This window comes from Ranitomeya imitator, chromosome 1 (assembly GCF_032444005.1).
Source record: "Ranitomeya imitator isolate aRanImi1 chromosome 1, aRanImi1.pri, whole genome shotgun sequence".
Lineage (NCBI taxonomy): Eukaryota > Metazoa > Chordata > Amphibia > Anura > Dendrobatidae > Ranitomeya > Ranitomeya imitator.
Window position 1 is genome coordinate 11693579 of NC_091282.1, and position 14220 is coordinate 11707798.

The window sequence follows — 14220 nt, forward strand, 5'->3', positions numbered from 1 at the left end:
ATCTTATTAAGAAGGCGGTAATCAATACACGGTCTCAGCGAACCATCCTTCTTGGCTACAAAGAAGAACCCTGCTCCCAGTGGTGATGACGATGGGCGAATATGTCCCTTCTCCAGGGATTCCTTCACATAACTGCGCATAGCGGCGTGTTCGGGCACGGATAAATTAAATAATCGACCTTTAGGGAATTTACTACCAGGAATCAAATTGATAGCACAATCACAATCCCTATGCGGAGGTAGAGCATCGGACTTGGGCTCTTCAAATACATCCTGATAATCAGACAAGAACTCTGGGACCTCAGAAGGGGTGGATGACGAAATCGACACAAATGGAACATCACCATGTACCCCCTGACAACCCCAGCTGGACACCGACATGGAATTCCAATCCAATACTGGATTATGGGTTTGTAGCCATGGCAACCCCAACACGACCACATCATGCAGATTATGCAACACCAGAAAGCGAATAACTTCCTGATGTGCAGGAGCCATGCACATGGTCAGCTGGGTCCAGTACTGAGGTTTATTCTTGGCCAAAGGCGTAGTATCAATTCCTCTCAACGGAATAGGACACCGCAAAGGCTCCAAGAAAAACCCACAACGTTTAGCATAATCCAAATCCATCAGATTCAGGGCAGCGCCCGAATCCACAAACGCCATGACAGAAAACGACGACAAAGAGCATATCAAGGTAATGGACAGAAGGAATTTGGACTCTCCAGTACCAATGACGGCAGACCTAGCGGACCGCTTAGTGCGCTTAGGACAATCAGAAATAGCATGAGTGGAATCACCACAGTAGAAACAGACCATTCAGACGTCTGTATTCTTGCCGTTCAACTCTAGTCATAGTCCTATCGCACTGCATAGGCTCAGGTTTAACCTCAGGCAGTACCGCCAAATGGTGCACAGATTTACGCTCGCGCAAGCGTCGACCGATCTGAATGGCCAAAGACAAAGACTCATTCAAACCAGCAGGCATAGGAAATCCCACCATGACATCCTTAAGAGCCTCAGAGAGACCCTTTCTGAACAAAGCTGCCAGCGCAGATTCATTCCACTGAGTGAGTACTGACCATTTCCTAAATTTCTGACAATATACTTCTATATCATCCTGACCCTGGCACAAAGCCAGCAAATTTTTCTCAGCCTGATCCACTGAATTAGGCTCATCGTACAGCAATCCGAGCGCCAGGAAAAACGCATCGACACTACTCAATGCAGGGTCTCCTGGCGCAAGAGAAAATGCCCAGTCTTGAGGGTCGCCGCGCAAAAAAGAAATAATAATCAAAACCTGTTGAATAGGATTACCAGAAGAATGAGGTTTCAAGGCCAGAAATAGCTTACAATTATTTTTTTGAAACTTAGAAACTTAGTTCTATCTCCAAAAAACAAATCAGGAATAGGAATTCTTGGTTCTAACATAGATTTCTGATCAATAGTATCTTGAATTTTTTGTACATTTATAACGAGATTATCCATTGAAGAGCACAGACCCTGAATATCCATGTCCACACCTGTGTCCAGAATCACCCAAATGTCTAGGGGAAAAAAAAAAAAGTGAACACAGAGCAGAAAAAAAAAAAAAAAAATGATGTCAGAACTTTTTCTTTCCCTCTATTGAGAATCATTAATTTGGCTCCTTGTACTGTTATGTTTGCTAATGACAGGTGTTGTGAAGGCAATCCAGAAACACAGTGTGCTTAGCGATCAGAGCGCACACAGTGATCTGACAAATACCCAAAAATACAAGAACGAGCTCTGAGACGTGGAAACTCTGTAGACTGCACACCTGATCCTATCCTAAACACAACTAAAAGCGGCTGTGGATTGCGCCTAACAACTGCCTAGGCAACTCGGCACAGCCTAAGAAACTAGCTAGCCTGAAGATAGAAAAATAGGCCTGACTTGCCCCAGAGAAATTCCCCAAAGGAAAAGGCAGCCCCCCACATATAATGACTGTGAGTAAGATGAAAAGACAAAACGTAGGGATGAAATAGATTCAGCAAAGTGGGGCCCGATATTCTAGGACAGAGCGAGGATAGTAAAGCGAACTTTGCAGTCTACAAAAAACCCTAAAGCAAAACCACGCAAAGGGGGCAAAAAAAACCCACCGTGCCGAACTAACGGCACGGCGGTACACCCTTTGCGTCTCAGAGCTTCCAGCAAAACAAAAGACAAGCTGGACAGAAAAAAAAGCAACAAAAAAGCAAAAAGCACTTAGCTATACAGAGCAGCAGGTCACAGGAACAATCAGGAGAAGCTCAGATCCAACACTGAAACATTGACAAGGAGCAAGGATAGCAGCATCTGGCGGAGTTAAGTAATGAAGCAGTTAACGAGCTCACCAGAACACCTGAGGGAGGAAGCTCAGAAGCTGCAGTACCACTTGTGACCACAGGAGTGAATTCAGCCACAGAATTCACAACAGGGCGCATGGCGGGGCTCAGAAAGGAAGGAGAACCATTTGATTTTTGGAGCTCAAAATCAGATGACAAAGATAGCGGATGCCACTTCGCGTTTGCAAAGCCCCTGCTGTGCCTAAGCAGTGGAAACCACCCACAAATGACCCCCAATTTTAAAAATAGACCCCTCAAGGAATATATCTAGAGATATGGTTTCACAAAATGTTATACATTGAACTGTGGGGAAAAAAGTTACATTTTTACCATTATATTGTTGTTTCAGCCCCAGATTTTACATTTTCACAAGGGGAAATGGGTACAAATGACCACATAATTTGTTACACAATTTCTGCTGAACGTGGAAGTATCCCATATGATGCTGTGCAGTACTGCGTAGCTACACGATGAGACTTGGGAGGAAAGAACTATTATTTGTCTCCTGGAGGGCAGATTTTCCTAGAATAGTTTGCGGACTCCATATACAGAACCCATAAGTGTTAGAAGAGCAGAATTCCCCTCCAGTGACCCCATGTTTGAAATTTCACCCCTCTGGGAATTTATCCACGGGTTCAGTGATGTATTTGACTCCATGGGTGTTCTCCACAAACAAGCAGCAGCGGATGTTGCTAAGTGAAAATGCAAATATGCCATTGTAGTGCCCAGTATGTTGTAGTGCCCAGTACATTATGCCCAGTACACTGTAGTGCCCAGTACCTTGTAGCACCTGTACATTATGCCCAGCTTGCCCTTCTGGAGACGCCCACCCTGTAAATTCAGCGGTCTCTACTTGCTACAGAAATGCCAAATATATAGACGCTAACTGCGGTTTACGCACAATATGGGGCTCAGGAGGAAGAGGTATTTGGATTCGGGAGTGAATTGAGATGAAGCTCTTATTGGGAACATTAAAAAAACAAACATTTTGATTCACATTTATCCTGTGCTCTACACTGAGCACTTACATCGGGGCTTCCGACTACCGTATATACTCGAGTATAAGCCGACCCCCCTAATTTTGCCACAAAAAAACTGGGAAAAATTAATGACTTGAGTATAAGCCTAGGGTGGGAAATGCAGCAGCTACCGGTAAATGTCAAAAGTAAAAATATACCAATAAAAGTAAAATTAATTGAGACATCAGTAGGTTAAGTGTTTTTGAATATCTATAATGAATCAGGAGCCCCATATAATGCTCCATACAGTTCATGATGGGCCCCATAAGATGCTCCATATTAAAATATGCCCCCTATAATGATGTACATGGCCACATAAGATGCTCCATACAGATATTTGCCCCATATAATGCTGCACATGGCCCCATAAGATGCCCCATACAGATATTTGCCCCCATATAATGGTGCACATGGCCACATAAGATGCTCCATACAGACATTTGCCCCCATATAATGGTGCACATGGCCACATAAGATGCTCCATACAGACATTTGCCCCCATATAATGGTGCACATGGCCACATAAGATGCTCCATACAGACATTTGCCCCCATATAATGCCGCACATGGCCACATAAGATGCTCCATACAGATATTTGCCCCATATAATGCTGCACATGGCCACATAAGATGCTCCATACAGATATTTGCCCCATATAATGGTGCACATGGCAACATAAGATGCTCCATACAGATATTTGCCCCCATATAATGCTGCACATGGCCACATAAGATGCCCCATACAGATATTTGCCCCATATAATGCCGCACATGGCCACATAAGATGCCCCATACAGATATTTGCCCCATATAATGGTGCACATGGCCACATAAGATGCCCCATGCAGATATTTGCCCCATATAATGCTGCACATGGCCACATAAGATGCTCCATACAGATATTTGCCCCATATAATGCTGCACATGGCCACATAAGATACCCCATACAGATATTTGCCCCATATAATGGTGCACATGGCCACATAAGATGCCCCATGCAGATATTTGCCCCCATATCATGCTGCACATGACCACATAAGATGCTCCATACAGATATGTGCCCCATATAATGGTGCACATGGCCACATAAGATGCCCCATACAGATATTTGCCCCATATAATGGTGCACATGGCCACATAAGATGCTCCATACAGATATTTGCCCCATATAATGATGCACATGGCCACATAAGATGCCCCATACAGATATTTGCCCCATATGCTGTTGCTGCGATTAAAAAAAAATAAAAAAAAAAATCACACACTCACCTCTCAGGTCCCCGGCACTTGCTATATTCACTTGCTCCTCGCTCCATCCTCTACACCGCTGATCAGGCAGAGGGCGGCATGCACTAGTCGCGTCACCGCGCCCTCTGACCCAGGCGTCACTGCAGAAGACGCAGCGACGCCGACGGTGGAACGAGGAGCAGGTGAATATCGCGCACTGCCCCCGTCATACTCACCTGCTCCTGGCGCGGTCCCTGCACGTCTTTTCCCCGGCGCCGGCAGCTTCCTCCTGTAGTGAGCGCTCACATGGTACCGCTCATTACAGTAATGAATATGCGGCTCCACTTCTATGGGAGTGGAGTAGGGTCCATATTCATTGCTGTAATGAGCGGTACCATGTGACCGCTCACTACAGGAGGAAGCTGCCGGCGCCGGGGAATAGAAGTGCAGGGACCGCGCCAGGAGCAGGTGAGTATTATTAGACAGCTGCCGCTCCCCCTCCCCCGCCGACCGCCGGGTATGACTCGAGTAGAAGCCGAGAGGGGGACTTTCAGCCCAAAAAAGTGGGCTGAAAATCTCGGCTTATACTTGAGTATATACGGTAAATATACAAAATACGTGAGCCAGACGAAACCTCGAGGGATCCAATCACTAATGAAGCAGCACAGTTAGGCTATGTGCACACGTCAGGATTCTTTGCAGAATTTTCCTGAACAAAACCGGACTTTTTCTGCAAGAAATCCGTTTGCGTTTTTACCACGGTTTTTCAGGAGCTTCCCCAATGCAATTAAATAGCGGCAAAAACTCCGCAAAATTAACGAACATGCTGCGTTTTTAACCGCAATGCGTTTTTTTCGCGGAATAAAAATGCAACATGTGCACAAAAATTGTGGATTGCATTCTAATAATAGGATGCTTAATGTAGCTTTTTTTTTTAGCATTTTCATAGCGAAAAAACACGAAAAAAAAAAGCGAAAAATCCTGAACGTGTGCACACAGGGTTACTGTCTAGCCTTTGTTCAGCATTGTCCGTCTTTTCAAAGATGCACAAAACTGTGGCCAACAGCACATTTATGGACGCTTGACACGGCCGGATCACCGGTTCCATGGCGTCCACAGTGTCTATCTGCCTTATTATAGGGAATCTTCCGTCAGAGGTTCTGTCTGAATCACAAGCTCAGTCATTTATATGGGAGCACGGGACTTGTGGAAGAAAAATATGGATGGAAAGGATGGAAGGAATATTAACAAAGGTAAAGGAAAACTAAATCTGTGCTTCCTAAATCATTAAGAAGAGGTGTGAAGGCGGATCCATCATTCATCAGTGCACCGCCGGACTCTACAGCAGCAGCCGCGCCATCACCGGATGCTTCTGCTGTGATGAGGACAGCGGATAAAGCTTCACTGCACCCGGAGACTCCACACGATATCACACACTGGTCATCATCATCACATGCCGGTCATCATCATCATATGCCGGACATCATCTTTATCATACGGTGGATATCATCACACCGGTCATCATAATCACACGCCAGTTGTCATTATCTGCCAGACATCATCATCACATGCCGTTCATTATCATCGAATGCAGGTCATCATCATCACACGCCAGTCGTCATCATCATCATCATCATCATATGCCGGACATGACCATCACAAGTCGGGCATCATCATCACACGCTGCTCATCATCATCATCAAATGCAGGTCATCATCATCACGTGCCTGTCATTATCACACACCTGTGGAAACATCTCCCGGAATCTCCTCCTTCCCGTCACTCACACACGGCTGATCCCTCCTCGTCATCGTTTCTTCTTCTGTCTCTTCCTTCACTTTATTCTTAGTCGGATCTTCCTCCTGATATATCAGATGTAACAATCAGCACAATTACAAGAAACCACCAAAATCTGTGACACCTATGACCTCGATCAGAAATGTTCCCCCATATACAGATCCGGTACAGGGCTCAGCACCGTCTACCTGATGATCCTCCGGGATGTTGTGATTCTCCTCCGGACAGTCCTGGGGACACAGAGGACGGGGACATCTCTCTGGTGGATTTCTCCTCCTGGATCCATCTGTGGAAACACACAGTGATGGAATAGATTGTGTTATGTGATGATGACATGATGGGAGTAGTAGTAGGTGACCACAGAACAGACATGACAGTCTCCCCTCCTCACCCTGCTGATCGGCCCATATTGCGATCGCCTCTTGTGCTCCATGTATAACCTCAACCTTAATATCAATCAGATCTTCACCCTAAAGAGAAAAATGTAAGATGAGCTCAGGTCCCATCACTTCATGGTCAGATGTTGTGGAGGCTTCAGTGTCGTCTACCTGATGATCCTCCGGGATGTTGTGATTCTCCTCCGGACAGTCCTGGGGACACAGAGGACGGGGACATCTCTCTGGTGGATTTCTCCTCCTGGATCCATCTGTGGAGACACAGACTGAATACATCACCTGCCGTGTATCTGTCTATATATTATTATTATTTATTTAGATAGCACCATTGATTCCATGGTGCTGTACATGAGAAGGGGTTACATACAAGTTACAGATATCACTTACAGTAAACTAACAATGACAGACTGATACAGAGGGGCGAGGACCCTGCCCTTGCGGGCTTACATTCTACAGGATTATGGGGAAGGAGACAGTATGTTGGTGAGGCGGTAGCTCCGGTGTTGGTGAGGCGGTAGCTCCGGTGTTGGTGAGGCGGTAGCTCCGGTGTTGGTGAGGCGGTAGCTCCGGTGTTGGTGAGGCGGTAGCTCCGGTGTTGGTGAGGCGGTAGCTCCGGTGTTGGTGAGGCGGTAGCTCCGGTGTTGGTGAGGCGGTAGCTCCGGTGTTGGTGAGACGGTAGCTCCGGTGTTGGTGAGGCGGTAGCTTCGGTAGTGGTGAGGAGGCAGCGGGGTCAGTGCAGGCTGTAGGCTTTCCTGAAGAGATGGGTTTTCAGGTTCCGTCTGAAGGATGCAAATGTAGTTGATAGTCGGACGTGTTGGGGCAAAGAATTCCAGAGGATGGGGGATATTCAGGAGAAGTCTTGGAGGCGGTTGGATGAGGAGCGAATAAGTGTGGAGGAGAGAAGGAGGTCTTGGGAGGATCGGAGATTACGTGAGGGAAGATATCGGGAGATTAGGTCAGAGATATATGGAGACAGGTTGTGGACGGCTTTGTAGGTCAGTATTAGTAATTTGAACTGGATACGCTGAGGGAATGGGAGCCAGTGAAGGGATTTGCAGAGGGGGGAAGCGGAGGAGTAGCGAGGAGACAGATGAATTAGTCGGGCAGCAGAGTTAAGGATGGACTGGAGAGGTGCAAGGGTGTTAGCAGGAAGGCCACAGAAAAGATGGGGTCGAGCGCACAGGTGGTGAGGAGACAATTAAGCCCCCCTTCAGTGATGTTGGATAGGGAGATTATGGGGTTTGGGTACTGGTCTGGTATACAAAGGGGTTGTGGTGGTTGAACAATGAAGATTTGCCTTGTTTGGTCGATCTTATTTTTAAGTGTGTGGCAAAGTCCTCAGCAGGGATGAGGGAGGTTGGAGGAGGCAGTGGGGGGCGGATGAGGGAGTTAAAGGTTTTGAATAACTGTTTGGGGTTGTAGGATAGGGAAGATACGAGGGTTGTGAAGTCGCCTGTTTAGCAGAGGTGAGAGTAGATTTTAAAGCGAGTGTTGCCTGTTTGAATGCAGTGAAGTCGTCTTGTGAATGTGTTTTCTTCCAATGCCGCTCTGCAACCCTGGACACTTGCCGCAGCTTTTTAGTGAGGTTATTGTGCCAGGGTTGTCTATTGATACATCGCACTCTGCCATGAAGGAGAGGGGCAACCGTGTCAATAGCTGATGCGAGAGTAACATTGTAGAAAGCAGTGGCACTGTCTGTGTCGTGAGGATATGGATGCCAGTGTTAGGATGGAGTCAGAGTGTGTGGGTGTCTAGGTGTGCAAGGTTTCTGCGGGGGTGCTCATGTTGCTGGACATGGTTGACCAGTGAGGAGGACAGGGATGAGAAAGTGAGCAGATGGTGGTCGGATAGAGGGAGAGGGGAGGTGGGAGACAGGGGCACAGCACTGGTTTTGTGTTTTCAAAGATTCCGGTAGTTCATATTAGATAGGGAGTGGTAGGAGGGGGTAGTAATGGGAGGCATGAGCCGTGGGGGTCCAGGGTTGGGAGACGCGAGATTCCTTTATTAACCCAACAGATCAGACGCCACATAGATTAAAGTCCTACATTAATTGCAAAACATCTGTTATCTATGCCATCATATGTACTTGCCCTCGTGTCTATGTAGGCCAGACCACACAGGAGCTGCGCCGGAGGATTCAGGGACATTTTTCCACGATCAATACAGCGGTGGCTGATAGACGCAAAGGTAAGACCCTTACTACGGTGGCGGCTCATTACTTGACGCATCATGCTGGGAGTTATACCAATACTAGAGTTATTGGTTTGGAACATCTGAGGACCTCCGATAGGGGTGGCACATTGCATAAGAAATTGCTACAGGTAGAATCCCGTTGGATCTACCAGCTCCACTCTATGGCGCCCCAAGGAATTAACGAGGACCTCCTTTTTACAGGTTTTTTGGGATAACTCGGCTATTCTTCTTCAGGATTTCTGCGGTGGTGGTGGACGTTTGGAATAGAGTTATGCATTTCCCGAACAGCATATTGAGTGGCATCGACTCCCTCTGGTTGTGATATGGAAGTCTGGAGAAGAATTTATATGTTTTTTTTTTTTGTTCTTTTTTTACAAAACTTCGGAGAAGAGGAAAAGACTCTGGACCTAAATGGAACATTAAATGGGGGAAAGGGAGAGGGATCCAATTCTTCTCCTCCCCATTGGACCATATACTACATAACAGGACAATTGAAGTATCCGCCTGTAATCCTGTGTAATATCATATCATGGAAGTGTTATCCATATATATTGTGAGGATGCTGTATATATATTGATGAATTAATCTGATTCAGCATAGTTTGATAGTATTTAATTCTGTCTTCAATGTACTGTATGTTCTAATGAAGTCTGCACACCGGAATACATATATATATATATATTTATTTCATGTTATAACACTATGATCTATATATGTGCTTATTTATTGGTATACATATGTACATAATCATAAAATCTTTTTTCAGGATTTAATCTTCTGGTTCTATATTAATCTTATAGGATTTGTTCTGCTTTCTCTTCCTTGCTGTGTACTTGCTGCCTCTCTCTATGGACTGTACAAGTATGCTTCCTCTCTTGTGCCCATAGATGTGCTGACAGTCATGCATCGCAGGACTGTCACCACATCTGCTCCCGGGAGCTGCGCTGTCATAAACACTTACGTTTCTTCAGGCTTTTTGCCTGTATCCATTCAGCTGTTTTGACCTTCCATTGGCACATGTGCAGTGTGTTATTCAGGACACTTTCATTTTCCCTTCTTCCTGGTGAGTCACTTCCGGTTTTCCGGCCCCCATGCTCTGCCAGCCACACACCAGACCTGACCACACAATTGATTATAAGGTATTTAAGCGCTATTGGGGGTATTTGCACTACTTCCCCTGACGAAGCTGTCCTAGAACAGCGACACGCGTTGGGCTTCTCCTCCGGTCGCATTTGCCCTGTGACTATTCAGCCTCACAGCATCCTGCAGCAGGATTTATCCTATGGTGCTTTCTCCAGCACTATTTTCACCTTTTGACCACTCCTAGGATCAGACTATGCAGGGTATTTCAGGGTATATATTTGGACATCTTCCCCTGTCCCTTTCTTTGGATATCTAGGGCAGTTTATTTTATCTGCTCCTCTGGGTCCATAGGTTTTTTTGCTGGAAGCTGCATATTGTGGTGGGGTGTTGCATGCTATTTGCATGCTGTGTGGCTTGTATTATACTTGACTGTGTGCATATATGTTGTTATATGGTTGTATACAGCGTGTTCATTTCAAATTTTGACTATATATAGTTACATTAATAATATTAAGTGCAGAGGGCAGGGACACGTCTGGAAGATTTCATACGTTTATATATCTATGTATATTTTGGCATACAGTGTTCACAGGGGCATCTGCACTGAGGTTATGTGTGATTTTAGATGTTTTTAATTATGTTCCCAATAAAGCTTATATTATTTTTATCATAACTTTGGTGGTGTGCAGATATTTTGATGGCTCTTGTTTCTTGTGCTTTTGTTAGTTTGCATTATTAGCCATCAGTCTTGCACCCCCTTTATATATTATATCTGCATATTGCAGTGGTGCGTCAGCTATCCCATATGTTACAGGTTTTTTAAACACCCAGTGGTGTTTTTTTCTTTTGCTTGGCAGCACACGGCTTACTGTAGCTTATTTCCTCATATTTGTGAGGATCTATTGATATAAAATATATATTGTGTGGTTATTTGGTCCCTTGTGGGTGGTATGGATTGGGAGGCGAGGGAAGCGGCGTGGAAGGCCTCAGCCTCTGCGGCATTTGTGGACACTATTGGTAACTGTCCAGATTCTAATTTTGCGCGTTTATCTATGGATCTTATGGCAGCACAAAAACATGGAATTAGATTATTATGGAACATTCGGTGTTTGGAGGAATACTTGAAATTGAATTTAGTACCTAGAGGTTTGAGGATACCTATTTTTCCAGCATGGGAACCCTCGGTGGCTTTTCGCACTACATGGGAGGAGGGGTTACTCCGCTGTTCACAAATTCTAATTAACATGCTTATTGCACATGATAGGGAACTCTTGGTGCAGGTAAAGACAGAAATCAGGGATTTGGAAAATGGCCTCAGTAAATTTGATGAGGTCTCACAAATCCAGCCCTTTAAAATCAAACTTAAAGAGGGATTGGACAAGTATGACAAGGAGATTATGGATAAAAAAAGAGCAAAATTTTTGAGGGATAAATTGGACTTCGATCAACATATGGCCTATAAGTGGGGACATCAAGGCAATCAACGTCGAGGTCTTAAAACCAGACAAGGTCCAACAAATTCCTCCCGTAACATCACAACCACTGAGGGTCCGTCTTCGAGTGATTTTTTGTCCTCGGCGGAAAGCGACACAGAACCAGGACCAGGACTAGGCGTGGGCATAGGAGACGTAGACCTAACCACTCGGATCACCAGGAACAGGGGATACAGACCTCCATATCACAACAAACGGATGAAACAACGCAAGTGATCCCGTCATCAACCAACAGTGATGGTGAGTCTGATGTTCGGGTTAAACATGATTCATTGCAGATTGTCAACTTGTCTCAACACCAACTAACACCTATTGAAACTGCAGTATTAAGCAGGGGTCTGACTTTCTCACCAGCACAACGGGCTGATAATTTCACTTTGATCAAGGATCTTTTTTTATTCTGTAGGAAAATCGTCCTCCAGGTTTTGCACATACAATCACAGGCGATTTCCTCTCTTGATCAGACTGAACATGGAGTTTTTCAAGATCTGATGGAGCTCCTACAAGAGGGTGAATCTAACACAGGTAGGCGTAATTTTCCTCACAAGAACAAATCCACTGTGTGTCCACCCCTGTCCACTATACCAGCTGTCAAAATCTTCTTCGAGATGGTCAAACAGGATATTGAAGCACTCCCCCCTAGGATAGGCCTCATGCCTAATTTGACTACTCAGGAACGACGGGCTCTATCTGACCTACGGTCAAATAAAGAATTCTTGATCAGGGAGGCGGACAAGGGGGGTAATGTTGTCCTGTGGCCCCATAGCTTGTATCTCGAGGAAGCAATTAGACAACTTGGTAACCAGCATTTTTATCGAAGACTCCCCTCCAATCCTACGGGGGTATTCTCTACGAAATTGAGAGCTCTCTTGGATAGGGCTTTTGAACTGGGGGTTATCAGTGTTCAGGAACGGGACTTTATTTGGGTAGAGGAACCAACTACATCTACGTTCTATATGCTACCCAAGGTTCACAAAGATTTGAATAAACCCCCAGGCCGACCTATCGTGTCTAGTATTGGGAGTCTGTGTGAGAAGGCGTGTATTTACATTGATTTTTTTCTACAGCCATTTGTGCTTAAATTGCCTTCTCACATTAGGGACTCCTCACACTTTATCAGCATATACAAAGGGTTGGATTTATCATCAGGGGAGATTATGGTTACCTGTGACGTGGAATCCCTTTATTCGAATATCAGTCACGATGATGGCCTACAGGCAATCATGTTTTTCCTCGATCAACAAACCAATTCTGACAGAATGCATGACTCCTTCATTATTGATTTATTAGACTTTGTTTTGAGACACAATTTTTTCTTATTTGACAGAACCTTCTATATTCAAACATCAGGCGTGGCAATGGGGGCGCGCTGCGCCCCAGCTTTTGCAAACCTTTTTTTAGGGTGGTGGGAGCACACTGTCGTCTATGTCTCCAATTTCTTCATCAATAAGGTACGGCATTGGTCGCGATTCATAGACGACATTTTCTTTATTTGGTCAGGCTCTATTGAGGAATGTCTGGAATTTCTGGACGTCCTCAATCATAATCCTTTTAATATTTTTTTGACTCACCAGTTTTCTTCTGTTGCAGTGCAATTTCTGGATCTTGAGGTTAAATGTCAGAATGGCAAATTATCTACTTGTCTTTATCGCAAGCCCACAGCGGTTAATAGTCTGTTGGAGTATCGTAGCTTCCATCCAAAACATACGAGGGATGGCATTCCGAGGGGACAATTCCTCAGGGCACGACGAAACTGTACCGATGACGAGGATTTTCGTAGGGAAGCCCATGATCTTACAGAGAGATTTAGGAGGAGGAATTACCCCAAGAAATGTATCTCTCGGGCCTATCAGAGAGCAAAAATACAGACACAGGACACCTTACTGGTCCCTACAAAGAAGGAAACGGACAAATTTGTGCGCTTCATTACCGGATACCATACTCAGTGGAACCAGGTAAGGGACATCCTGAACAATCACTGGAGAATCCTGACTGCTGACACGCAAACAGCACAGGTGATCAGCCCACGACCCTTAGTGACCGCAAAAAGGGCTCCCAATTTTAGGGACATACTTACGAGGAGCCATTATTCTAGGCCCACTCATAAATTGAATCGTGGTATTGTCCTGAAAGGCTCTTTTCCGTGCGGGAATTGCACGGTATGTACATATATGCACCCCACGCGAGATTCCTTTATTAACCCAACAGATCAGACGCCACATAGATTAAAGTCCTACATTAATTGCAAAACATCTAATGTTATCTATGCCATCATATGTACTTGCCCTCGTGTCTATGTAGGCCAGACCACACAGGAGCTGCGCCGGAGGATTCAGGGACATTTTTCCACGATCAATACAGTGGTGGCTGATAGACGCAAAGGTAAGACCCTTACTACGGTGGCGGCTCATTACTTGACGCATCATGCTGGGAGTTATACCAATACTAGAGTTATTGGTTTGGAACATCTGAGGACCTCCGATAGGGGTGGCACATTGCATAAGAAATTGCTACAGGTAGAATCCCGTTGGATCTACCAGCTCCACTCTATGGCGCCCCATGGAATTAACGAGGACCTCCTTTTTACAGGTTTTTTGGGATAACTCGGCTATTCTTCTTCAGGATTTCTGCGGTGGTGGTGGACGTTTGGAATAGAGTTATGCATTTCC

General features: G+C 45.3%; 2 protein-coding genes and 1 long non-coding RNA gene across 4 annotated transcripts in view; 1 reads left to right on the plus strand and 2 right to left on the minus strand.

Annotated features, from left to right (window-relative positions):
• Positions 1-14220, minus strand: part of LOC138657437 (zinc finger protein ZFP2-like) — a 492419-nt gene that overhangs the window by 96132 nt on the left and 382067 nt on the right. The window lies entirely within an intron of this gene.
• The window catches only part of LOC138657429 (zinc finger protein 484-like), a 40939-nt gene that overhangs the window by 14387 nt on the left and 12332 nt on the right, over positions 1-14220 (minus strand). Inside the window, exons 5-8 of one of the 2 annotated variants that reach the window (XM_069745215.1) lie at positions 6936-7033; positions 6779-6857; positions 6576-6673; positions 6335-6452 (exon numbers count right to left, since the gene is read on the minus strand). In XM_069745215.1, coding sequence (XP_069601316.1) covers positions 6335-6452; positions 6576-6673; positions 6779-6857; positions 6936-7033 — 393 coding nt within the window. Of the gene's footprint in view, positions 1-6334; positions 6453-6575; positions 6674-6778; positions 6858-6935; positions 7562-14220 lie in introns of both variants that reach the window. The other variant, XM_069745216.1, reaches the window with a different exon arrangement.
• LOC138657481 (uncharacterized) lies at positions 10721-13912 on the plus strand. Its single transcript, XR_011317054.1, has 3 exons — positions 10721-13002; positions 13142-13506; positions 13853-13912. It is a non-coding gene; the product is annotated as an uncharacterized lncRNA (long non-coding RNA).